The 24,057-nt window shown below is 47.0% G+C and overlaps 1 protein-coding gene across 1 annotated transcript in view; it reads left to right on the top strand.

Moving 5' to 3' along the window:
• The window catches only part of ythdc1 (YTH domain containing 1), a 38,134-nt gene extending 14,784 nt beyond the window's left edge, over positions 1-23,350 (top strand). The window contains exons 4-15 of the mRNA XM_036976569.2: positions 1,114-1,480; positions 3,532-3,680; positions 5,735-5,843; positions 6,457-6,574; positions 6,862-6,946; positions 9,048-9,217; positions 12,902-12,981; positions 13,865-13,901; positions 20,723-20,765; positions 21,576-21,641; positions 22,083-22,241; positions 22,379-23,350. Of these exons, the coding sequence (XP_036832464.1) occupies positions 1,114-1,480; positions 3,532-3,680; positions 5,735-5,843; positions 6,457-6,574; positions 6,862-6,946; positions 9,048-9,217; positions 12,902-12,981; positions 13,865-13,901; positions 20,723-20,765; positions 21,576-21,641; positions 22,083-22,241; positions 22,379-22,594 (1,599 nt within the window). The 3' untranslated portion in view covers positions 22,595-23,350. The remainder of the gene's footprint in view (positions 1-1,113; positions 1,481-3,531; positions 3,681-5,734; positions 5,844-6,456; positions 6,575-6,861; positions 6,947-9,047; positions 9,218-12,901; positions 12,982-13,864; positions 13,902-20,722; positions 20,766-21,575; positions 21,642-22,082; positions 22,242-22,378) is intronic.
• The last annotated feature ends 707 nt before the right edge of the window (positions 23,351-24,057 follow it).

The following is a 24,057-nucleotide window of genomic DNA, read 5'->3' as shown; positions in this document are numbered from 1 at the left end:
CAAAACAACCAACACACTGAAGTCATATAGGCCCTAGTCCATATCCAAAACAACCAACACACTGAAGTCATATAGGCCCTAGTCCATATCCAAAACAACCAACACACTGAAGTCATACAGGCCCTAGTCCATATCCAAAACAACCAACACACTGAAGTCATATAGGCCCTAGTCCATATCCAAAACAACCAACACACTGAAGTAATATAGGCCCTAGTCCATATCCAAAACAACCAACACACTGAAGTAATATAGGCCCTAGTCCATATCCAAAACAACCAACACACTGAAGTCATATAGGCCCTAGTCCATATCCAAAACAACCAACACACTGAGTCAGACAGGCCCTGGTCCATATCCAAAACAACCAACACACTGAAGTCATATAGGCCCTAGTCCATATCCAAAACAACCAACACACTGAAGTCAGACAGGCCCTAGTCCATATCTAAAACAACCAACACACTGAAGTCATATAGGCCCTAGTCCATATCCAAAACAACCAACACACTGAAGTCATATAGGCCCTAGTCCATATCCAAAACAACCAACACACTGAGTCAGACAGGCCCTAGTCCATATCCAAAACAACCAACACACTGAAGTCATATAGGCCCTAGTCCATATCCAAAACAACCAACACACTGAAGTCAGACAGGCCCTAGTCCATATCTAAAACAACCAACACACTGAAGTCATATAGGCCCTAGTCCATATCCAAAACAACCAACACTTAAGTCAGACAGGCCCTAGTCCATATCCAAAACAACCAACACACTGAAGTCAGACAGGCCCTAGTCCATATCCAAAACAACCAACACACTGAAGTCATATAGGCCCTAGTCCATATCCAAAACAACCAACACACTGAAGTCAGACAGGCCCTAGTCCATATCCAAAACAACCAACACACTGAAGTAATATAGGCCCTAGTCCATATCCATTTGGCTGACTTACAGGAAACACTTAAAGTGCACTGGTTTTGAACAGAGCCCTATGGTCCACTTTTTTACCAAAACCTTATGGCCTTTGCCAAAAGTAGTGCACTATATAGGGAATAGGGTGTCATTTGCAATACAGACCTTGATGCCTTTCTGTCCTCCTCTTGTCTAGAAGCTGATGCGTCCCAGTGAGGGGAGTGTTGGCAGGGTCAGCACCTCCTCCAAGGAAGAGGCAGAAGAGGAGGCATCAGACCAGGAGACTGGCAGCACGGCTGAGTCCTCCGAGGGAGACCGATCCAACATGGAGGGAGAAGAGGTGATGGAGGAGGAAGAAGAGGAGGAGGAGGAGGGAGAGAAGGGCCCAGAGGAAGACGAGGAAGAGGAGGAAGAAGAGTATGAACAGGAGGAAGGGGATCAGAGAGTGGTGAACGAACCGCCGGATTACGACACTCGCAGCGAAGCCAGCGACTCCCAGTCTGATTCAGTGTCGTTCTCTGAGGGGGAGTCGGTTCACTCTGGGTCTGGATCTGACGCCTCAGGTAAACAAAACATCTGCTCAACAACCTTCTCTTCACTATCCTGGTTGCATCCCATTCTCCCGACATCTGTTCACTTCCCTTCATGGATTAAGAAGGAAATGACTGGTATCAGAAAATGGGTGAAACGGCCTAATTAGAGGCACCCATCCATCCCATTTAGAGAGCCTTGGACTGTCCTAGAGGCACCCATCCATCCCATTTAGAGAGCCTTGGACTGTCCTAGAGGCACCCATCCATCCCATTTAGAGAGCCTTGGACTGTCCTAGAGGCACCCATCCATCCCATTTAGAGAGCCTTGGACTGTCCTAGAGGCACCCATCCATCCCATTTAGAGAGCCTTGGACTGTCCTAGAGGCACCCATCCATCCCATTTAGAGAGCCTTGGACTGTCCTAGAGGCACCCATCCATCCCATTTAGAGAGCCTTGGACTGTCCTAGAGGCACCCATCCATCCCATTTAGAGAGCCTTGGACTGTCCTAGAGGCACCCATCCATCCCATTTAGAGAGCCTTGGACTGTCCTAGAGGCACCCATCCATCCCATTTAGAGAACCTTGGAGATTATTCTACCAGTAAGGTGCCAAAAATCTAACAGCAGATGTACCTAACTGGTTGGAGGTGGAAGGTATCTCCAGAGTTAGCCATCTCTCAACCGGGTCTGGTATCGCTGTCCTATGAAGGTTCCGCAGGAGGTTTATGTAGGAGGGCTTTATATAAACAGTGCAATTCATCAATCTAGCTTTCAAAGAGGACCGGGCTACTTTCTGATACAGAAAGCTATGATATGTACTGAACCTGGTGCCCCGTCGTAAAAGCCTAGTGTGTTTATCATAAACTGTGTCCAGTAGCTTTTCAATACAGTGGCAGCTACATTCATATAAATGATATCCCCATAGTCTATAAGCAGTGTGAATATCAACTGAATAATTAGTTTTCTGCTGTCTAATGACACACACGACCTGTTGTTTTTATATAGGAAGGCCGTGTTAGTTCGTTCTTAACTCATCAACATGCTTTCTGAAACATGGCTCTCATCAATCCAGATGCCTACATGAGCAAAAGTATGTGGACACATGCTCATCCAACATCTCATTCCAAAATCATGGGCATTAATATGTAGTTGGTCCCCCCCCCCCCCCCCTTTACTGCTGGAAAAGCCTCCACTCTTCTGGGAAGGCTTTCCACTAAATGTTGGAACATTGCTGCTATAACAGCCTCCACTCTTCTGGGAAGGATTTCCACTAGATGTTGGAACATTGCTGCTATTACAGCCTCCACTCTTCTGGGAAGGTTTTCCACTAGATGTTGGAGCATTGCTGCTATAACAGCCTCCAGTCTTCTGGGAAGGCTTTCCACTAGATGTTGGAACATTGCTGCTATAACAGCCTCCACTCTTCTGGGAAGGTTTTCCACTAGATGTTGGAACATTGCTGCAGGGACTTGCTTCCATTCAGCCACGAGCATTAGTGAGGTCGGGCACTGATGTTGGGCGATTAGGCCTGGCTCGCAGTCTGCGTTCCAATTCATCCCAAAGGTGCTCGATGGGGTTGAGGTCAGGGCTCTGTGCAGGCAAGTCCAGTTTTTCCACACCGATCTCGACAAACCATTTCTGTATGGACCTCGCATTGTGCACAAGGGTCACATGCTGAAACAGGAAAGGGCCTTCCCCAAACTGTTGCCAAAAGTTGGAAGCACAGAATCATCTAGAACGTCATTGTATGCTGTAGTGTTAAGATTTCCCTTCACTGGAACTAAGAGGCCTAACCCGAACCATGAAAAACAGCCCCAGACTATTATTCCTCCTCCGCCAAACTTTACAGTTGGCACTATGAATTGGGGCAGGTAGCGTTCTCGAGCATCTGCCAAACCCAGATTTGTCCGTCAAAACTGCCAGGTGGTGAAGCGTCATTCATCACACCAGAGAAGGCGTTTCCACTGCTCCAGAGTCCAATGGCCGCGAGCTTTACACCACTCCAGCTGACGCTTGGCATTGCTGCTGTAATTACTTTGGATTTTTTGATGTGATTTTTTTTGTTTTTTTTTGTCCTCCAGGTTCTGAGAAGAAGCATGAGAAGCTATCCTCCTCTGTTCGAGCCGTCCGCAAGGATCAGAGCAGCAAGCTGAAGTACATCCTACGAGACGCACGCTTCTTCCTGATCAAGAGCAACAACCATGAGAACGTCTCCCTGGCCAAGGCTAAGGTGCACTTCTCTATCTTAACTTAGTCTCTCAATCTCTACCCAGTACAGCCAGTAGAGGACTGGCCACCCCTCAGAGCCTGGTTCCTCTGGTCTACCCAGGACAGCCAGTAGAGGACTGGCCACCCCTCAGAGCCTGGTTCCTCTACCCAGTACAGCCAGTAGAGGACTGGCCACCCCTCAGAGCCTGGTTCCTCTGGTCTACCCTGTACAGCCAGTAGAGGACTGGCCACCCCTCAGAGCCTGGTTCCTCTGGTCTACCCAGTACAGCCAGTAGAGGACTGGTCACCCCTCAGAGCCTGGTTCTTCTGGTCTACCCAGTACAGCCAGTAGAGGACTGGCCACCCCTCAGAGCCTGGTTCCTCTGGTCTACCCAGTACAGCCAGTAGAGGACTGGCCACCCCTCAGAGCCTGGTTCCTCTGGTCTACCCAGTACAGCCAGTAGAGGACTGGCCACCCCTCAGAGCCTGGTTCCTCTGGTCTACCCAGTACAGCCAGTAGAGGACTGGCCACCCCTCAGAGCCTGGTTCTTCTGGTCTACCCAGTACAGCCAGTAGAGGACTGGCCACCCCTCAGAGCCTGGTTCCTCTGGTCTACCCAGTACAGCCAGTAGAGGACTGGCCACCCCTCAGAGCCTGGTTCCTCTGGTCTACCCAGTACAGCCAGTAGAGGACTGGCCACCCCTCAGAGCCTGGTTCCTCTGGTCTACCCAGTACAGCCAGTAGAGGACTGGCCACCCCTCAGAGCCTGGTTCCTCTGGTCTACCCAGTACAGCCAGTAGAGGACTGGCCACCCCTCAGAGCCTGGTTCCTCTGGTCTACCCAGTACAGCCAGTAGAGGACTGGCCACCCCTCAGAGCCTGGTTCCTCTGGTCTACCCAGTACAGCCAGTAGAGGACTGGCCACCCCTCAGAGCCTGGTTCCTCTGGTCTACCCAGTACAGCCAGTAGAGGACTGGCCACACCTCAGAGCCTGGTTCCTCTGGTCTACCCAGTACAGCCAGTAGAGGACTGGCCACCCCTCAGAGCCTGGTTCCTCTGGTCTACCCAGTACAGCCAGTAGAGGACTGGTCACCCCTCAGAGCCTGGTTCCTCTGGTCTACCCAGTACAGCCAGTAGAGGACTGGCCACCCCTCAGAGCCTGGTTCCTCTGGTCTACCCAGTACAGCCAGTAGAGGACTGGCCACCCCTCAGAGCCTGGTTCTTCTGGTCTACCCAGTACAGCCAGTAGAGGACTGGCCACCCCTCAGAGCCTGGTTCCTCTGGTCTACCCAGTACAGCCAGTAGAGGACTGGCCACCCCTCAGAGCCTGGTTCCTCTGGTCTACCCAGTACAGCCAGTAGAGGACTGGCCACCCCTCAGAGCCTGGTTCCTCTGGTCTACCCAGTACAGCCAGTAGAGGACTGGCCACCCCTCAGAGCCTGGTTCCTCTGGTCTACCCAGTACAGCCAGTAGAGGACTGGCCACCCCTCAGAGCCTGGTTCCTCTGGTCTACCCAGTACAGCCAGTAGAGGACTGGCCACCCCTCAGAGCCTGGTTCCTCTGGTCTACCCAGTACAGCCAGTAGAGGACTGGCCACCCCTCAGAGCCTGGTTCCTCTGGTCTACCCAGTACAGCCAGTAGAGGACTGGCCACCCCTCAGAGCCTGGTTCCTCTGGTCTACCCAGTACAGCCAGTAGAGGACTGGCCACCCCTCAGAGCCTGGTTCCTCTGGTCTACCCAGGACAGCCAGTAGAGGACTGGCCACCCCTCAGAGCCTGGTTCCTCTGGTCTACCCAGGACAGCCAGTAGAGGACTGGCCACCCCTCAGAGCCTGGTTCCTCTGGTCTACCCAGGACAGCCAGTAGAGTGATAACAGTTCAGCATGTTGTGATAACTGCTGATGTGAAAAGAGCTTTTATAAAAAAAAATATTTGATATAGAATGTACAAAACCCAAATTACCGCCATCAATCTGTCTGTTTATATGTACTTTAAAAAAAAACATCTGTACGGTAATATTGACTGATGCTGAACACAAACAAACAAGTCTGCTGTTTTATGTTGGTTGTTATTGCCAGGGAGTGTGGTCCACTCTGCCTGTGAACGAGAAGAAGCTGAATGCTGCCTTCCGTTCTGCCCGCAGCGTCATCCTGGTCTTCTCAGTCAGGGAGAGTGGAAAGTTCCAAGGTAAACAGGCTGAAATGGAATCCTATTCCCTATATATATATATATATATATATATATATATATAGTGCACTACTTTTCACCAGGGGCCTCATTTATCAAAGGCACAAATAAGACTTTAAAACTAGCGCGCGCCACTTTTCCCACAAAAGGTTGTGATTGGTCAATTTTTTTTTAACTCGACGGGAAGGTGGGCGTATCTCCACACGAATCTCAGATCAAGAGAACGCACAGCTTCTTGTTGTCGATCAATTGTATTGCAACTAAATATAGTTTATTTTGAGGGAAATGGAGGTGTTGAATGCACAGTATTTATAATGATGGTTGGCTAATGATCAGGCACGGTTGATGAGGCCCCAGAGCCCTATTGTACTTCCTAACTAATCAATAACCTTAGACATCAAGCAAGTACAAGGGAGGAGCGAAAACCTGCAGACACTGGATCTTCCAGGAATTAACAGCCCTACCTGAGACAGCATCTTGGTTTTCTATCTTGTTCTTGAATCACATCCCTGATGTTATCATGCCGTTGCGAGGCCGACGCGCGCCGTCGCCCCGTGCGGAGGCCGACCTGTGCGTAGTGTACTGAATATGGTCTGTCATCCTGTGCGTGCAGGTTTCGCCAGGCTGTCCTCGGAGTCCCATCATGGAGGGTCTCCCATCCACTGGGTCCTGCCTGCTGGGATGAACGCCAAGATGCTGGGCGGGGTGTTCAAGATCCACTGGATCTGCAGGTAAACACTTCTGGCTTATCCTCAAAGACATGAGAAACGTTCCAAATGGCACCCTATTCTCTATAGAGTGCACTACTTTTGACCCGGGCCCATAAGGTTTGGGTCTAAAGCAGTGCACTACATAGGGAGTTTGGCGTGTCATTTGGAACGTGTATCATGTCTTTACTGCCATTGTGGTAGCAGCCAGAAATATGAATATTTTTGTTTTTTGTGATCTCAGATCTGTTGTAAGACTTGTGCATCCCATGATCCGGTTTAAAGGAATAATCTAAATGGCTTGTTTTCAGACGGGAGTTGCCTTTCACTAAAACGGCTCACCTTTCCAACCCGTGGAACGAACACAAGCCTGTAAAGATCGGCCGAGATGGACAGGTAGACATTCTTCATCTATCTATCTATCTATCATATGCTGTCCTTGGTCTTTTGGTTCTGCTTCGATCACTTTCTAGAGCTTGTCACTCTAGGATAGCGGGTATGATTCCTGCCGGGGTCAATCATACATTTTGTTAAGTTGCTTTGTATAAAAGCATCGCTAAGTATTTGACTTGTTCCACTTTTTAAAAATACCGTTATTAATTAAATTAAATTAAAGTTAAATACCGATCTTAAAAATAGATTAAATCTACAAACAATACCCCATAATGACAAATCAATAACAGGTTCTGAGAAATATTAGCAAAAGAACAGAAATATCACATTTACATAAGTATTCAGACCCTAGGGCCTCCCGGGTGGCGCAGTGGTTAAGGGCACTGTACTGCAGCGCTAGCTGTGCCACCAGCGACTCCTGTGGCGGGCCGGGTGCAGTGCACGCTAACCAAGGTTGCCAGGTGCACGGTGTTTCCTCCGACACATTGGTGCGGCTGGCTTCCGGGTTGGATGCGCGCTGTGTTAAGAAGCAGTGCGGCTAGGTTGGGTTGTGTATCGGAGGACGCATGACTTTCAACCTTCGTCTCTCCCGAGTCCGTACGGGAGTTGTAGCGATGAGACAAGATAGTAGCTACTAACAATTGGACACCATGAAATTGGGGCGAAAAGGGGGAGGGGAAAAAAGTATTGATATGACAACAGCCAGTGAAAGTGCAGGGCGCCAAATTCAAACAACAGAAATCTCATAATTAACATTCCTAACCTTTTTAAATGTAATCTTGTTAATCCCACCACAGTGTCCGATTTCAAATAGGCTTTACAGCGAAAGCACCACAAACGATTGTTAGGTCACCACCAAGCCACAGAAAAACACAGCCATTTTTTCCAGCCAAAGAGAGGAGTCACAAAAGCACAAATAGAGATAAAATGAATCACTAACCTTTGATGATCTTCATCAGATGACACTCATAGGACTTCATGTTACACAATACATGTATGTTTTGTTTGATAAGTTCATATTTGTATTAAAAAAAATCTGAGTTTACATTGGCGCATTACTTTCACTAGTTCCCAAAACATCCAGTGATTTTGCATAGCCACATCATTCAACAGAAATACTCATCATAAATGTAGATGATAATACAAGTTCTACACATGGAATTATAGATATACCTCTCCTTAATGCAACCACTGTCAGATTTCAAAAAAACTTTACGGAAAAAGCAAACCATGCAATAATCTGAGACAGCGCTCAGAAAAATAATACAATTAGCCGCCGTGTTGGAGCCAACAGAAACCAGAAAATACATGATAAATGTTTCCTTACCTTTGATCTTCATCAGAATGCAGTCCTAGGAATCCCAGGTCCACAATAAATGCTTGATTTGTTCGATAATGTCCGTTATTTATGTCCAATTAGCTACTTTTGTTAGCGCGTTTGGTACACCTATCCAAACGCTGGTGCAGGTTCCCGCATAACCTAGGACAAAAACTTAAAAAAGTTAAATTACAGGTCGAAGAAACATTTCAAACTAAGTTTAGAATAAATCTTTAGGGTGTTGTTATCATAACTCTTCAATAAAGTTCCAACCAGAGAATTCCTTTGTGTCTAGAGATGCAATGGAACGCAGGTCATTCGGCTCTTATTCAGGCCCACAACACAGTAGAAGCCTCATTCAAGTTAAGACGGTTGACATCTAGTGGAAGCCCTAGGAAGTGCAACTTCATCCATATCCCACTGTGAATTCAATAGGGCCTGGGTTGAAAATCGACCAACCTCAGATTTCTCACTTCCTGTTTGGATTTCTTCTCAGGTTTTTGACCTGCCATATGAATTCTGTTATACTCACAGACATCATTCAAACAGTTTCAGAAACTTCAGAGTGTTGTTTTCTATCCAAATCTACTAATGCTATGCATATATTAGCAACTGTTTTTGAATAAGGTTGTAATGTAACAATGTGGAAAAAGAGAATGGGGTCATGAATACTTTCACAATGCTCTGTATTTTATATTCATGTATTTTCACACTAATTCTAATTTTGAGTTTTTTTTTATTTTTTTATCTACTGATCTGTGTCTCCCCCCTCCTCGGGACCACCAGGAGATCGAACCAGGGTGTGGGATGCAGCTGTGCATGCTGTTCCCCCAGGACGAGAGCATTGACTTGTATCAAGTTATTCATAAAATGCGACACAAGCGGAGGATGCCTTCGGAGCCGCGTTCTCGAGGACGCCCGCCGCACAGAGAACCCGCCCGAGGCGACCTGGGAAGGTTAGAAATATTCTTTGGACTGCTAGTGAGCTCTGGTGTCGGCGTGACATGATGCCCGGCGCAGTGTTCTGATCCGATGGTCTAACCGCCCCTTCCAGAATGCTCTCATCACATCCCAGCGACGAGGGAAACCTGCTGACATCCTCTGGGCTGTTGCTAAGGACCCCGTACCACAGCTCTACAGTATCTATGGGCCGGGCCAGTCTTAACCCCAGTATCTATGGGCCGGGCCAGTGTTAACCCCAGTATCTATGGGCCGGGCCAGTGTTAACCCCAGTATCTATGGGCCGGGCCAGTGCTAACCCCAGTATCTATGGGCCGGGCCAGTGTTAACCCCAGTATCTATGGGCCGGGCCAGTGTTAACTCCAGTATCTATGGGCCGGGCCAGTCTTAACCCCAGTATCTATGGGCCGGGCCAGTGCTAACCCCAGTATCTATGGGCCGGGCCAGTCTTAACCCCAGTATCTATGGGCCAGGCCAGTGCTAACCCCAGTATCTATGGGCCGGGCCAGTGCTAATCCCAGTATCTATGGGCCGGGCCGTTGCTAACCCCAGTATCTATGGGCCGGGCCGTTGCTAACCCCAGTATCTATGGGCCGGGCCGTTGCTAACCCCAGTATCTATGGGCCGGGCCGTTGCTAACCCCAGTATCTATGGGCCGGGCCGTTGCTAACCCCAGTATCTATGGGCCGGGCCGTTGCTAACCCCAGTATCTATGGGCCGGGCCGTTGCTAACCCCAGTATCTATGGGCCGGGCCGTTGCTAACCCCAGTATCTATGGGCCGGGCCGTTGCTAACTCCAGTATCTATGGGCCGGGCCGTTGCTAACCCCAGTATCTATGGGCCGGGCCGTTGCTAACCCCAGTATCTATGGGCCGGGCCTTTGCTAGTAGGCTGAGTGTGGCTTGTCTCTCTCTACAGGTGATGGTGGTTAATTAGTTTGATCTCTCAATATAAAGAATGCAATTTTAATTTATACCATCATGATACTTAAAACCACTTAAGTTGTAGTTGCGTTTTAATACATTTTGTCTTCAGGTTGCTTGAATGAATTTGTCTAGATAAGTCTGTTTTTTTAAATTTGTTCCCGAAGCCTTTTCTTTCAGGAGTATCCTGGCGAGTTAAAACCTAGTCATATATGGGACTTAGAAAAAGGAGCCGTTCTATTTAAGCAGAAGATGGCACATGGATTTGAGTGGGGAGAATGATGATGCTGTCTTAAATGCTTCCAGGGGACTTTTCTCTCCCTCCATGGGCCATTTATTGAATATACATAATGTATACCTGTGGTGAAGTCTACACTACTGCTGTGTATGCCTGTAGCTTCAGATGGGCAGGGGTGGGTGTCTATCTACAAAGCTGCCTGGAAAGGGAGTAAAAAAAAAAGCGTTGGAAAGTTCTGGAAAGCGGTAGGCCTTTTGGGAGACCTGGCGACAACCTAGAGAGAGAGAGAGAGAGAGAGGGCTTGGCTCTGCTGTGTGGTTCTCTCTACCTCCTGTTGCAAGGCTCCGTTTACACCAGCAATCCAAATCCCCCGACATCCCCTTCAAGAGATCATATACCCGCAAAAACATTTTGGTTAATGGTCGGTCGGTCACTGTTCCCCCCCCACACAACCAAACAGGACTGGAGATGGTTGTGGTGCTGAGAGAGCCTGCCAGCTTTGTTAAAGTTTCTTCATCTGGAATGAATGGCACCTGGTGGTAGGTGGTTAGAGAAACCTAAAGGACTAGGTTAGGAGTGTTTCCTAAAGGACAGGAGTGTTTCCATACCCTAACCTAAAGGACTAGGTTAGGAGTGTTTCCTGAAGGACAGGAGTGTTTCCATACCCTAACCTAAAGGACTAGGTTAGGAGTGTTTCCTGAAGGACAGGAGTGTTTCCATACCCTAACCTAAAGGACTAGGTTAGGAGTGTTTCCTAAAGGACAGGAGTGTTTCCATACCCTAACCTAAAGGACAGGAGTGTTTCCATACCCTGACCTAAAGGACTAGGTTAGGAGTGTTTCCTAAAGGACAGGAGTGTTTCCATACCCTAACCTAAAGGACAGGAGTGTTTCCATACCCTGACCTAAAGGACTAGGTTAGGAGTGTTTCCTAAAGGACAGGAGTGTTTCCATACCCTAACCTAAAGGACTGAGAATAAGGTAGGAGGAGACCCACTGGCAGAATGATACAACCCCACTCCTTTCCTTTTTAAGGCCTCAATGGACTGAGAATAACACCACGAGGAAGGGATGTTCTAAGCCAAAGGGGGCCGTCACCTTTTTGGTTTTATAAAATGGCCGACGTGAAGTTCATCCCCTGGTCTTTTCGATTGCAATGGACTGCATCAATCACCCTTATCAATCACCCCCTTTGCCCTCCCCAGCCCGGCCCCATCCTTGTAATGTCTTTGTGGCTGTAGACCCTAAACCGTAAGATGGACTGTCTCTATATGAACTTTTGATATCTTAATATATGTCAACGGTAACAGGTCACAAAACTACAAGAAAGCGGTATGTTACAATTTTAACCGGCTCTTTCTTCATTTTCCTGTAGACAGTCATTATCCCAGCTGTAAAAACAAACACGACAACATTTTACTATCTGGTAGATTTTTGAATTGAACATGGAAAGTTGTGTTGTGGAGTAATAATGATCATTCACTTAGTGCTAACGTGGTTATTGATGGCTAGTCAGAAGCTGTTAGAATAGAACTCTAGCTCCTTATTGGAGACAAGTGATATCCCAAACCATCCCCAAACAGGTAACTAGGCTGTACTTCCATTAGTTACAGTACTGTAAACATCCTGTTTTAGCTACAGAATGAGTTGAACTATCATAGGACCGACCTGAACAAAAACAACTTACTGGTCAATTCACTGTTTTAATGGAGCTGTCCACAACCAGTCAGATATAATTCAGAATATAATGGTTGATTCAGTCAGATATAATTCAGAATATAATGGTTGATTCAGTCAGATATAATTCAGAATATAATGGTTGATTCAGTAAGATATAATTCAGAATATAATGGTTGATTCAGTCAGATATAATTCAGAATATAATGGTTGATTCAGTAAGATATAATTCAGAATATAATGGTTGATTCAGTAAGATATAATTCAGAATATAATGGTTGATTGATTCAGTCAGATATAATTCAGAATATAATGGTTGATTCAGTCAGATATAATTCAGAATATAATGGTTGATTCAGTCAGATATAATTCAGAATATAATGGTTGATTCAGTAAGATATCATTCAGAATATAATGGTTGATTGATTCAGTCAGATATCATTCAGAATATAATGGTTGATTGATGCAGTCTGCTCATTATAACTGTCTATACATGTTTAGTGTTTTAAAAATATATATATATATTTGGGAATACTGTCAAGATTCAATGAAATGCATCCTGAATGTTGGTCATAAATTAAGTTCCCCCCCTTTATGGAGGTGGATGAGCTCAGAAGAGACAGAATGGTGATAAGGCTAAAATCAATTTGTTTCTCAAGCTGTCAATAGGTTTTTTATTTTTATTTTTGTTACTAGTTCATGTAAATGTTTTGGTGTATATATGTATACATATGCTTTTCAGATGATACTAGATGTTTTACACAGTTCTATTATGACTTAGGGCAACTAGGATGCTGTGCTGTATCGTGGTGCTTGTCTCAATTGTTTACCTAATTCATGTAGGCGTCGGCCCGAGGAATATGACATTCACAACAGGAAACGCCCAAGGATTGACTATCCAGCCGAGTTCCCACAGAGACCAGGTTACTATCACTGCCATATGTATTGGTCCAGCATGGACATGTATCCCAGATGGCCCCCTATTCCCTACATAGTGCACTACTTTAGACCAGAGTCCTATGGGGCCCCCTATTCCCTATATAGTGCACTACTTGAGACCAGGGTCCAAATGGCTCTGGTCTAAAGCAGTGTGTGTGTATATATTTTTTTTAAATTGTATTTGTTATTTATTTAAGGAACTGGGCCATTTGGGCACACAACTAGTAATTGTATTGGTACCGGTCAATGTCAGTTATAAGGACGAGCTGGACCAACAGGAACGTCGGCCGCGTGCAGTAGATCTCCTGCTGGGTGTCGACGAACGATTGTGATCAAACATGAAGACATGTCTGGAAATGAACAGAAAATGACGGCCATTGTGGTCAGCGGTGACAGTACGGCCACCCGCTGTGCACCGCCAGCGTTTGTGTTGGTCTGTCTTGTCCTTTTAACTGGTATCTGAACGATAAGAATGCACTGATGAAACATGCTTGAGTTTACCAGTAAAGCTCATTTTGAAATCCGTATCTGCAACAAATGGAACAAGAGTTGAAGCCAGATCCAGGTGACCGATGTTTAGCCTAGCTGACGTACTACTGTTACAACTATCAGTTTACTGTAGTGGCAAGAGGTTAGATTTAATGTCCCAATTTTCCTTGTGATATTTTCCACTTTGGATGTTATGAATCAGAGTAGGAGGTTGTAAGTAAGTATTGATTTTTTTACTTTTCTTATTGACTACCGATGTAGCAGTATTAGGACAAAACATGTTGAAATTGGCAACTTGTCTGTAAACAGATGTTCCACAGGGACATGAAAGAACATGATTCGCCAGTCGGAGTAAATCAGCTTTCTCTCTTTACACAGGCTTTATGCCAGTTCCACGTAACCCACCAGTTGACCGGTAAGTACCTGACATAACTCACCGTGGACCCCAAATCTAAATGCCGTCTTTATCCTATTACTTAGCACCAATGCTGTCCTTATCCTATTACTTAGCACCAATGCCGTCTTTATCCTATTACTTAGCACCAATGCCGTCTTTATCCTATCACTTAGCACCAATGCCGTCTTTATCCTATTACTTAGCACCAATGCCGTCTTTATCCTATCACTTAGCACCAATGCCGTCTTTATCCTATCACTTAGCACCAATGCCGTCTTTATCCTATCACTTAGCACCAATGTCGTCTTTATCCTATCACTTAGCACCAATGCCGTCTTTATCCTATCACTTAGCACCAATGCCGTCCTTATCCTATTACTTAGCATCAATGCCGTCCTTATCCTATCACTTAGCACCAATGCCGTCTTTATCCTATCACTTAGCACCAATGCCGTCCTTATCCTATTACTTAGCATCAATGCCGTCCTTATCCTATCACTTAGCACCAATGCCGTCCTTATCCTATTACTTAGCATCAATGCCGTCCTTATCCTATCACTTAGCACCAATGCCGTCTTTATCCTATCACTTAGCACCAATGCCGTCCTTATCCTATTACTTAGCATCAATGCCGTCCTTATCCTATTACTTAGCATCAATGCCGTCCTTATCCTATCACTTAGCACCAATGCCGTCCTTATCCTATTACTTAGCATCAATGCCGTCTTTATCCTATCACTTAGCACCAATGCCGTCTTTATCCTATCACTTAGCACCAATGCCGTCCTTATCCTATTACTTAGCATCAATGCCGTCCTTATCCTATCACTTAGCACCAATGCCGTCTTTATCCTATTACTTAGCACCAATGCCGTCTTTATCCTATTACTTAGCACCAATGCCGTCTTTATCCTATTACTTAGCACCAATGCCGTCTTTATCCTATCACTTAGCACCAATGCCGTCTTTATCCTATCACTTAGCACCAATGCCGTCCTTATCCTATCACTTAGCACCAATGCCGTCCTTATCCTATCACTTAGCACCAATGCCGTCTTTATCCTATCACTTAGCACCAATGCCGTCCTTATCCTATTACTTAGCATCAATGCCGTCCTTATCCTATTACTTAGCACCAATGCCGTCCTTATCCTATTACTTAGCACCAATGCCGTCTTTATCCTATCACTTAGCACCAATGCCGTCTTTATCCTATCACTTAGCACCAATGCCGTCCTTATCCTATTACTTAGCATCAATGCCGTCCTTATCCTATCACTTAGCACCAATGCCGTCTTTATCCTATCACTTAGCACCAATGCCGTCCTTATCCTATTACTTAGCATCAATGCCGTCCTTATCCTATCACTTAGCACCAATGCCATCTTTATCCTATCACTTAGCACCAATGCCGTCTTTATCCTATCACTTAGCACCAATGCCGTCTTTATCCTATTACTTAGCATCAATGCCGTCCTTATCCTATCACTTAGCACCAATGCCGTCCTTATCCTATCACTTAGCACCAATGCCGTCCTTATCCTATCACTTAGCACCAATGCCGTCTTTATCCTATCACTTAGCACCAATGCCGTCCTTATCCTATCACTTAGCACCAATGCCGTCTTTATCCTATCACTTAGCACCAATGCCGTCCTTATCCTATTACTTAGCATCAATGCCGTCTTTATCCTATCACTTAGCACCAATGCCGTCCTTATCCTATTACTTAGCATCAATGCCGTCTTTATCCTATCACTTAGCATTAATGCCGTCTTTATCCTATCACTTAGCATCCGGGTTGGCTAGATTACTTTCTAAATTGTAATCATTAAAGTAACTTTTGAATTACCCAAACTCAATTCCGTAATCGAATTACTTTCACTTTTAGATTACTATCCCCTCACGAGACATTTGTCGTTTTCTAATACATGTTACCAACTGAACGACTTGTCTTGCAGGATAAATCAATGTTAAAGTTTACATAGCTGGCCATATATGGATGTTAGTTTGTGGGTTGGTTACGTAGGCTTCATCTAACCCATCACGTTCTACTACATTATAATAATATGATTAAATTACATCTTTACATTAAAAACCAAAGTCTATCAGAATTACAGCCATTCCTATAAATGTTATACCCCTTTGACATTCAAGAATAGGACTTGTAAATATAGAAGTATAGATTAGCCAAATTGTTTTACCTGAGCGTGACCCCAAAACGAAGGATGTATTAGCCAGCCCTACTCTTGTTGTTTATGATGTAGTTGTCACGGAGGACTGATTGGGCTCGTTGATTCAAGTTGAAAAGTAAACGCTGTGCTCATGGAATGGCTTTGAGCACTATTGAAAAGTGCTATTTCAATGTGATAAATTAATGTCATGTGCTGCATTTGCTACAGGGCATAAGTTACCTTTTTAGTTGGTGACACTTTGATATCTTGATAATACGCAGCTGTTTAAAAGTCTCTGTTTTGGTAAACCGCTCCTCAGGGATGGGCCTGGAGAAATGTCTATTCATCTGAGAGGGGTTACATCTACAATGTTTACAGACATTGGATAAAAAAATTTAAAAAAAGCTTATATTTTGCGTTCTGATCGAGTGTAACAGCTGAACGAAGCTCATGAGACATTTTACAAGTTCTATTCAAGAATCAATGGAGATGCACAGTACCAGTCAAAGGTTTGGACACCAACTCATTCAAGGGTTTTATTTTATTTGTACTATTTTCTACATTGTAGAAGTACCTATGAAATAACACATGGAACCAAAAAAAGTGTTAAACAAATCAAAATATATATATATTTTTTTTTTATCAGAGATTCCTCAAAGTAGCCATCCTTTGCCTTGATAGCTTTGCATACTCTTGGCATTCTCTCAACCAGCTTCATGAGGTTGTCACCTGGAATGCATTTCAATTAACAGGTGTGCCTTAAGTGAATTTGTGAATTTCTTACCTTCGGGCTCCAGAGTGGCGCACTGCTTCTCAGTGCTAGAGGCGTCCCTACAGACCCTGGTTCGATTCCAGGTTGTTTCGCAACCGGCCGTGATTGGGAGTCCCGTAGGGCGGCGCACAGTTGGCCCATCGTCGTTGGGGTTTGGCCGGGGTAGGCCGTCATTGGAAATAAGAATTTGTTCTTAACTGACTTGCCTAGTTAAATAAATGTATTAATTAAATATGTGTTCGAGCCCATCAGTTGTGTTGTGACAAGGTAGGGGTGGTATACAGAAGATAGCCCTATTTGTTGAAAGACCATGAACAGCTCAAATAAGCTAAGAGAAACGACAGTCCATCACTACTTTAATACATGATGGTCAGTCAATAAGGAACATTTCAAGAACTTTGAACATTTCTTCAAGTGTCACAAAAACCATGGCTACTTTGAAGAATCAAAAATATATTTTGGTTTAACTCTTCTTTTTTTGGGGTTACTACATGATTCCATATGTGTTAATTCATCATTTTGATGTCTTCACTATTATTCTACAATGTAGAAAATAGTACAAATAAATAAAGAAACCATGGAATGTGGTTTCTGGGTAGCTGCAGGAACAAGGTTGGAGAGCCCATGGCATCCAGAGTACTGGGTAGCTGCATGAACAGGGTAGGAGAGCCCATGGTATCCAGAGTACTGGGTAGCTGCATGAACAGGGTTGGAGAGCCCATGGCATCCAGAGTACTGGGTAGCTGCAGGAACAGGGTTGGAGAGCCCATGGCATCCAGAGTTTGGGCGGGAATATCACCTGTCGCCTAGTGAGAGGCTGCATGCTCATCCCGTGTGAAAGCAGAGTTTTGATGGATGCCACAAGCAACAGGAGACTCCCAGCGGCTCCTCTAGTTACCCCGGCGGCTCCTCTAGTTACCCCGGCGGCTCCTCTAGTTACTCCGGCGGCTCCTCTAGTTATTCCGGCGGCCTCTCTAGTTACTCCTCTAGTTACGCCGGCGGCTCCTCTAGTTACGCCGGCGGCTCCTCTAGTTACTCCGGCGGCTCCTCTAGTTACTCCGGCGGCTCCTCTAGTTACTCCTCTAGTTACTCCAGCTGCTCCTCCGGCGGCTCCTCTAGTTACTCCGGCGGCTCCTCTAGTTACTCCGGCGGCTCCTCTAGTTACTCCGGCGGCTCCTCTAGTTACGCCGGCGGCTCCTCTAGTTACGCCGGCGGCTCCTCTAGTTACGCCGGCGGCTCCTCTAGTTACGCCGGCGGCTCCTCTAGTTACGCCGGCGGCTCCTCTAGTTACGCCGGCGGCTCCTCTAGTTACTCCGGCGGCTCCTCTAGTTACTCCGGCGGCTCCTCTAGTTACTCCTCTAGTTACTCCAGCTGCTCCTCCGGCGGCTCCTCTAGTTACTCCGGCGGCTCCTCTAGTTACTCCGGCGGCTCCTCTAGTTACTCCGGCGGCTCCTCTAGTTCCTCCGGCGGCTCCTCTAGTTACGCCGGCGGCTCCTCTAGTTACGCCGGCGGCTCCTCTAGTTACGCCGGCGGCTCCTCTAGTTACGCCGGCGGCTCCTCTAGTTACGCCGGCGGCTCCTCTAGTTACTCCGGCGGCTCCTCTAGTTACTCCGGCGGCTCCTCTAGTTACTCCGGCGGCTCCTCTAGTTACTCCGGCGGCTCCTCTAGTTACTCCGGCGGCTCCTCTAGTTACTCCGGCGGCTCCTCTAGTTACTCCGGCGGCTCCTCTAGTTACTCCGGCGGCTCCTCTAGTTACTCCGGCGGCTCCTCTAGTTACTCCGGCGGCTCCTCTAGTTACTCCGGCGGCTCCTCTAGTTACGCCGGCTGCTCCTCTAGTTACGCCGGCGGCTCCTCTAGTTACTCCGGCGGCTCCTCTAGTTACTCCGGCGGCTCCTCTAGTTACTCCTCTAGTTACTCCAGCTGCTCCTCCGGCGGCTCCTCTAGTTACTCCGGCGGCTCCTCTAGTTACTCCGGCGGCTCCTCTAGTTACGCCGGCTGCTCCTCTAGTTACGCCGGCTGCTCCTCTAGTTACGCCGGCGGCTCCTCTAGTTACTCCGGCGGCTCCTCTAGTTACTCCGGCGGCTCCTCTAGTTACTCCTCTAGTTACTCCGGCGGCTCCTCTAGTTACTCCTCTAGTTACTCCAGCTGCTCCTCCGGCGGCTCCTCTAGTTACTCCGGCGGCTCCTCTAGTTACTCCGGCGGCTCCTCTAGTTACTCCGGCGGCTCCTCTAGTTACTCCGGCGGCTCCTCTAGTTACGCCGGCGGCTCCTCTAGTTACGCCGGCTGCTCCTCTAGTTACGCCGGCGGCTCCTCTAGTTACGCCGGCGGCTCCTCTAGTTACGCCGGCGGCTCCTCTAGTTATGCCGGCGGCTCCTCTAGTTACTCCTCTAGTTACGCCGGCTGCTCCTCTAGTTACGCCGGCTGCTCCTCTAATTACGCCGGCGGCTCCTCTAGTTACTCCGGCGGCTCCTCTAGTTACTCCGGCGGCTCCTCTAGTTACTCCTCTAGTTACGCCGGCGGCTCCTCTAGTTACTCCTCTAGTTACTCCGGCGGCTCCTCTAGTTACTCCGGCGGCTCCTCTAGTTACTCCGGCGGCTCCTCTAGTTACTCCGGCGGCTCCTCTAGTTACTCCGGCGGCTCCTCTAGTTACTCCGGCTGCTCCTCCGGCTGCTCCTCTAGCTACTCCGGCTGCTCCTCTAGTTACGCCGGCCTCTCCTCTATATACCGGAGTAACCTACCCAGCATGATTTTACAATGGAAAGCGGCCTCCATTCGCTTTTCCAGTGCATACGGATGACATCTCCCCCCCTCCCCCCCGCCTATTTGATAATGGGCCTGTTTTCCTAAATCCCAACAAATTTGACATATTAGTGAAGACTAGATTAAATTGAGTATAGTTTGATGGTTGAAAAGGTGATCACTTGATGAGGCACAAGCGTATTTTTCAAATAGCCGATTTAGTTGAATCCTGCAGCCCATTTATGTTTTGATTTCTAAGACATTCTGAGGTTTGTATCGTTCAAAATTAAAGTTGCCAAATAACTCTAAATCTAGTGTATAGGACCCGTTTCAAATGATCACTTCGACGCTCAACATAGCCACTTCATATGCGCACACATACTATAAAATAATGTTACGGGGACTTATCAGCATTTCAGCTAAATTAATACTCCTACAGCCTATGGCATGGAGCATAGCCAGATAACAGACTTTATTTTTTTTCCTTAAAATTATAAAGTTTCTTTAAACCTGCCTAAAATAATGGATTTATTGCGATGTTGTATAATAAATTCACTTTTTTTTAAATGTAGATTTTTCAGAGATCTGCATCAGTGGCTTGTAGGCTATGCGTGGAAGCCAGGAGATGCTAAATGTGTTGGTTAATTAACGGTAAATTACTGTCAGACCGGCAGTCATTTGCATGACAATAACCGGCTGACAAAATGTAATGACCGCCCTGGCCCTCCCCCTCTCCACCAACCCTTCCCTGGCCCTCCCCCTCTCCACCAACCCTTCCCCGGCCCTCCCCCTCTCCACCAACCCTTCCCCGGCCCTCCCCCTCTCCACCAACCCTTCCCCGGCCCTCCCCCTCTCCACCAACCCTTCCCCGGCCCTCCCCCTCTCCACCAACCCTTCCCCGGCCCTCCCCCTCTCCACCAACCCTTCCCCGGCCCTCCCCCTCTCCACCAACCCTTCCCCGGCCCTCCCCCTCTCCACCAACCCTTCCCCGGCCCTCCCCCTCTCCACCAACCCTTCCCCGGCCCTCCCCCTCTCCACCAACCCTTCCCCGGCCCTCCCCCTCTCCACCAACCCTCCCCCGGCCCTCCCCTGGCCCTCGCCCCTCTCCACCAACCCTCCCCAGACATTAACCAGTAGTAACTTCTTTTCCCCAGGCGCTTCCCAACTGGAGTAAGAAGAGATGTGTTTCTCAATGGGGTGAGTTCAGTAAATATACACTACATCACCAAAGGTATGTGAACACCTACTTGTCAAACATCTCATTCCAAAATCATGGCCATTAATATGGACTCGGTCCTCCTTTTAGTCCCATTACAGCCTCTACTCTTCTGGGATTGTGTTCCACTAGATGTTGGAACGTTGCTGCTGGTACTTGCTTCCATTTCAGCCACGAGCATAAGGAAGGTCCGGTGCTGATGTTGGGCGATTAGGCCGGGCTCACAGTCAGCGTTCCAATTCATCGCAAAGGTTGAGGTCAGGACTGTGCAGACCAGTCAAGTTCTTCCACACCGATCGACAAACCATTTCTGGTTTGTGCACGGGGGAATTGTCATGCTGAAACAGTAAAGAACCTTCCCCAAACTGTTGCCACAAAGTTGGAAGCACAGAATCGTCTAGAATGTCAATGTATGCGGTAGTGTTAAGATTTCCCTTCACTGGAACTAAGAGGCCTAGCCCAAACCATGAAAAATAGCCCCAGACTATTATTCCTCATCCACCAAACTTTACAGTTGGAACTATTCATAGGGGCAGGTAGCGCTGTCCTGGCATCCGCCAAACCCAGATTTGTCTGTCGGACTGCCAGATGGTGAAGCGTGATTCATCACTCCTGAGAAATTGTTTCCACTGCTCCAGAGTCAAATGGCCGCGATCTATAGCTGAATCCACTAATTTGAAGGGGTGTCCACATACTTTTGTGTGTGTGTGTGTGTGTATAGTCATTGATATTAACACACAGTTAATTTGATTCACTCCTATTGATATTATCATGTGTTTTGTTATCCCCAGTCCTACAACGATTACATGAGAGAGTTCCACCACACCATTGGACCGCCTCCTCCTTGGCAAGGAATGGTATGTTCTAGAAGTTTGGTTCATAGAGCTATAGGGGGCTCTAAGTAATATGGTTTAATATAGACATAAGACTAAAAGGCCTATTAATGCTACCTGAGAAATATGTCTGGTCGAAACGCGTTGCAGTATTTCACCTAATAAGTTACACTAATCTGCTCCTGTCTGCATATTAGTCAATATTTTGGGTGAATAGTTCTCTGAAGTTTCTCATCATAGTCTCTGTATCGTTAATGGCTCATCTCTTCAGAAGACTTTATCTAATATTTGTTTGTTAAATTTACATGCAACTCATTTTACGTACATGGCTCTTCAATTTTTGTATACCGTAGTTACATAGCAAGTACATTGTTTTTGTTAATTGATCCTACCTGCCATTTTTAAGAGGTTTTCTTGCCACTGACTTCATTCATAGTGTCATTTTAAAAACCATCTCCCCTGTAGGCACCGTACCCTGGGATGGAGCAGCCACCTCACCACCCGTTCTACCAGCACCATCCTCCACCTCCCCAGGCACATCCCCCGTACACTGGGCACCACCCTGTACCACACGACGCCCGCTTCAGGGAGAAGAGAGTCGTACGCTCCTTCAGCTCTACCCTGGTACAGCTCATTTCTGTCCTGGTTAAATGTGTAGTGCACTATAAATGAAATAGTGAGTCATTTGGGATGTAGTATAGCCTGAACACCATCTCTCTCTCTCTCTCTCTCTCTCTCTCTCTCTCTCTCTCTCTCTGCAGCATGACTATGACATGCGGGTGGATGACTTCCTGAGACGGACCCAGGCCGTGGTGACAGGTCGCCGCAGCCGCCCCAGAGAACGAGACCGGCAGAGGGAGCGGGAACGGCCCCGGGATGCCCGCCGGGACCGCGACAGAGACCGTGGACGCGAACGTGACCGAGAGAGAGACCGGATCAGAGACAGGGAGAAGGAGAGGGGGCGCTACAGGAGATAATCAGGGACTAAATCAAATCAAACAAGAAGTCCTGTGGTAGTTTCTCTGACCTAGTCATTTCTTTTCTCTTTTTTTTTCTCCATTTATTTTAATTTAATTTTTTTAAGAATCTGAACTGTTCTGAGTGATTTTGTTCTGTTTTACATCGTGCTGTGAAGTCGCCTCATGTTTATCATGCATGCAGTGTAACTGAACTAACTGGGGGGGGGTTCCAACCCAAAATACACCCCAAAATACACATTTTTAGTTCATCTTATTTTGGAGGAGACGCGGTTAAGAGCATTTAACTATTTGGAGCTGGTTTTCGTCTCTTCTTCCTGTCCCCGACTTTCAGTGTTGAATGCCAGTCTTCTGCGTGTATATTTTAGGAAGCGATTGCTCCCGAGACAGTTGTCCCCTTGTCACATTTGTCTTTGTGCTGTTCATACTTGTACACGGTTCAGGTGAAGATCTCTACTGAAATGGGTTGTGTTGTACTGAATCTGACTGGCAGTGTTGTTGCGAGTCCCTTTTTTGCCTTTTAAAAAAAAAATGTCAAGCCATTTTTTTTTTTTTTCCTAGTGTTTTGACTGATCTGGAAGCAAAAAGCAATATTGTTGTTATGATCGATCCCGTTTCCTTTCTGAAGTTTAAACCAATCAGTGCTGTAAAGTTTAAAGAACCTGCAAGGTTTTGTCGGGGGCGGGGGATTAAGGTATCGCTTTGTCTTGGATGACTGTTTTGTACAAAAACAATTAAATACTATTGAGTGTTTTACTACTGTCGTCAGTTTGAGTAAAAGATGGTTGGATTGATTCACTTTACATTAAACAGGTTTTACCCGGGACTTCCTGATGGTTTTAATCGTAAGATCAACAACGGCAACACACATCAGTCAGATTTCAATGTTTGAGAAAACTCTGGTGACATTATGTTTGGGCTCCCGAGTGGCGCAGCGGTCTAAGGCACTGCATCTCAGTGGGCTCCCGAGTGGCACAGCGGTCTAAGACACTGCATCTCAGTGGGCTCCCGAGTGGCACAGCGGTCTAAGACACTGCATCTCAGTGGGCTCCCGAGTGGCACAGCGGTCTAAGGCACTGCATCTCAGTGGGCTCCCGAGTGGCACAGCGGTCTAAGGCACTGCATCTCAGTGGGCTCCGGAGTGGCACAGCGGTCTAAGGCACTGCATCTCAGTGCTAGAGGAGTCACTACAGACCCTGGTTCAGCGGTCTAAGACACTGCATCTCAGTGCTAGAGGAGTCACTACAGACCCTGGTTCAGCGGTCTAAGACATTGCCTCAGTGCTAGAGGAGTCACTACAGACCCTGGTTCAGCGGTCTAAGACACTGCATCTCAGTGCTAGAGGAGTCACTACAGACCCTGGTTCAGTGGTCTAAGACATTGCCTCTCAGTGCTAGAGGAGTCACTACAGACCCTGGTTCAGCGGTCTAAGACACTGCCTCTCAGTGCTGGAGGCGTCACTA

This window comes from Oncorhynchus mykiss, chromosome 5, assembly GCF_057628025.1.
Source record: "Oncorhynchus mykiss isolate SJ-2025 chromosome 5, ASM5762802v1, whole genome shotgun sequence".
Classification (NCBI taxonomy): domain Eukaryota; kingdom Metazoa; phylum Chordata; class Actinopteri; order Salmoniformes; family Salmonidae; genus Oncorhynchus; species Oncorhynchus mykiss.
Note: the sequence above shows the minus strand (reverse complement) of the source record. Positions and strands in the feature narration are given on the sequence as shown.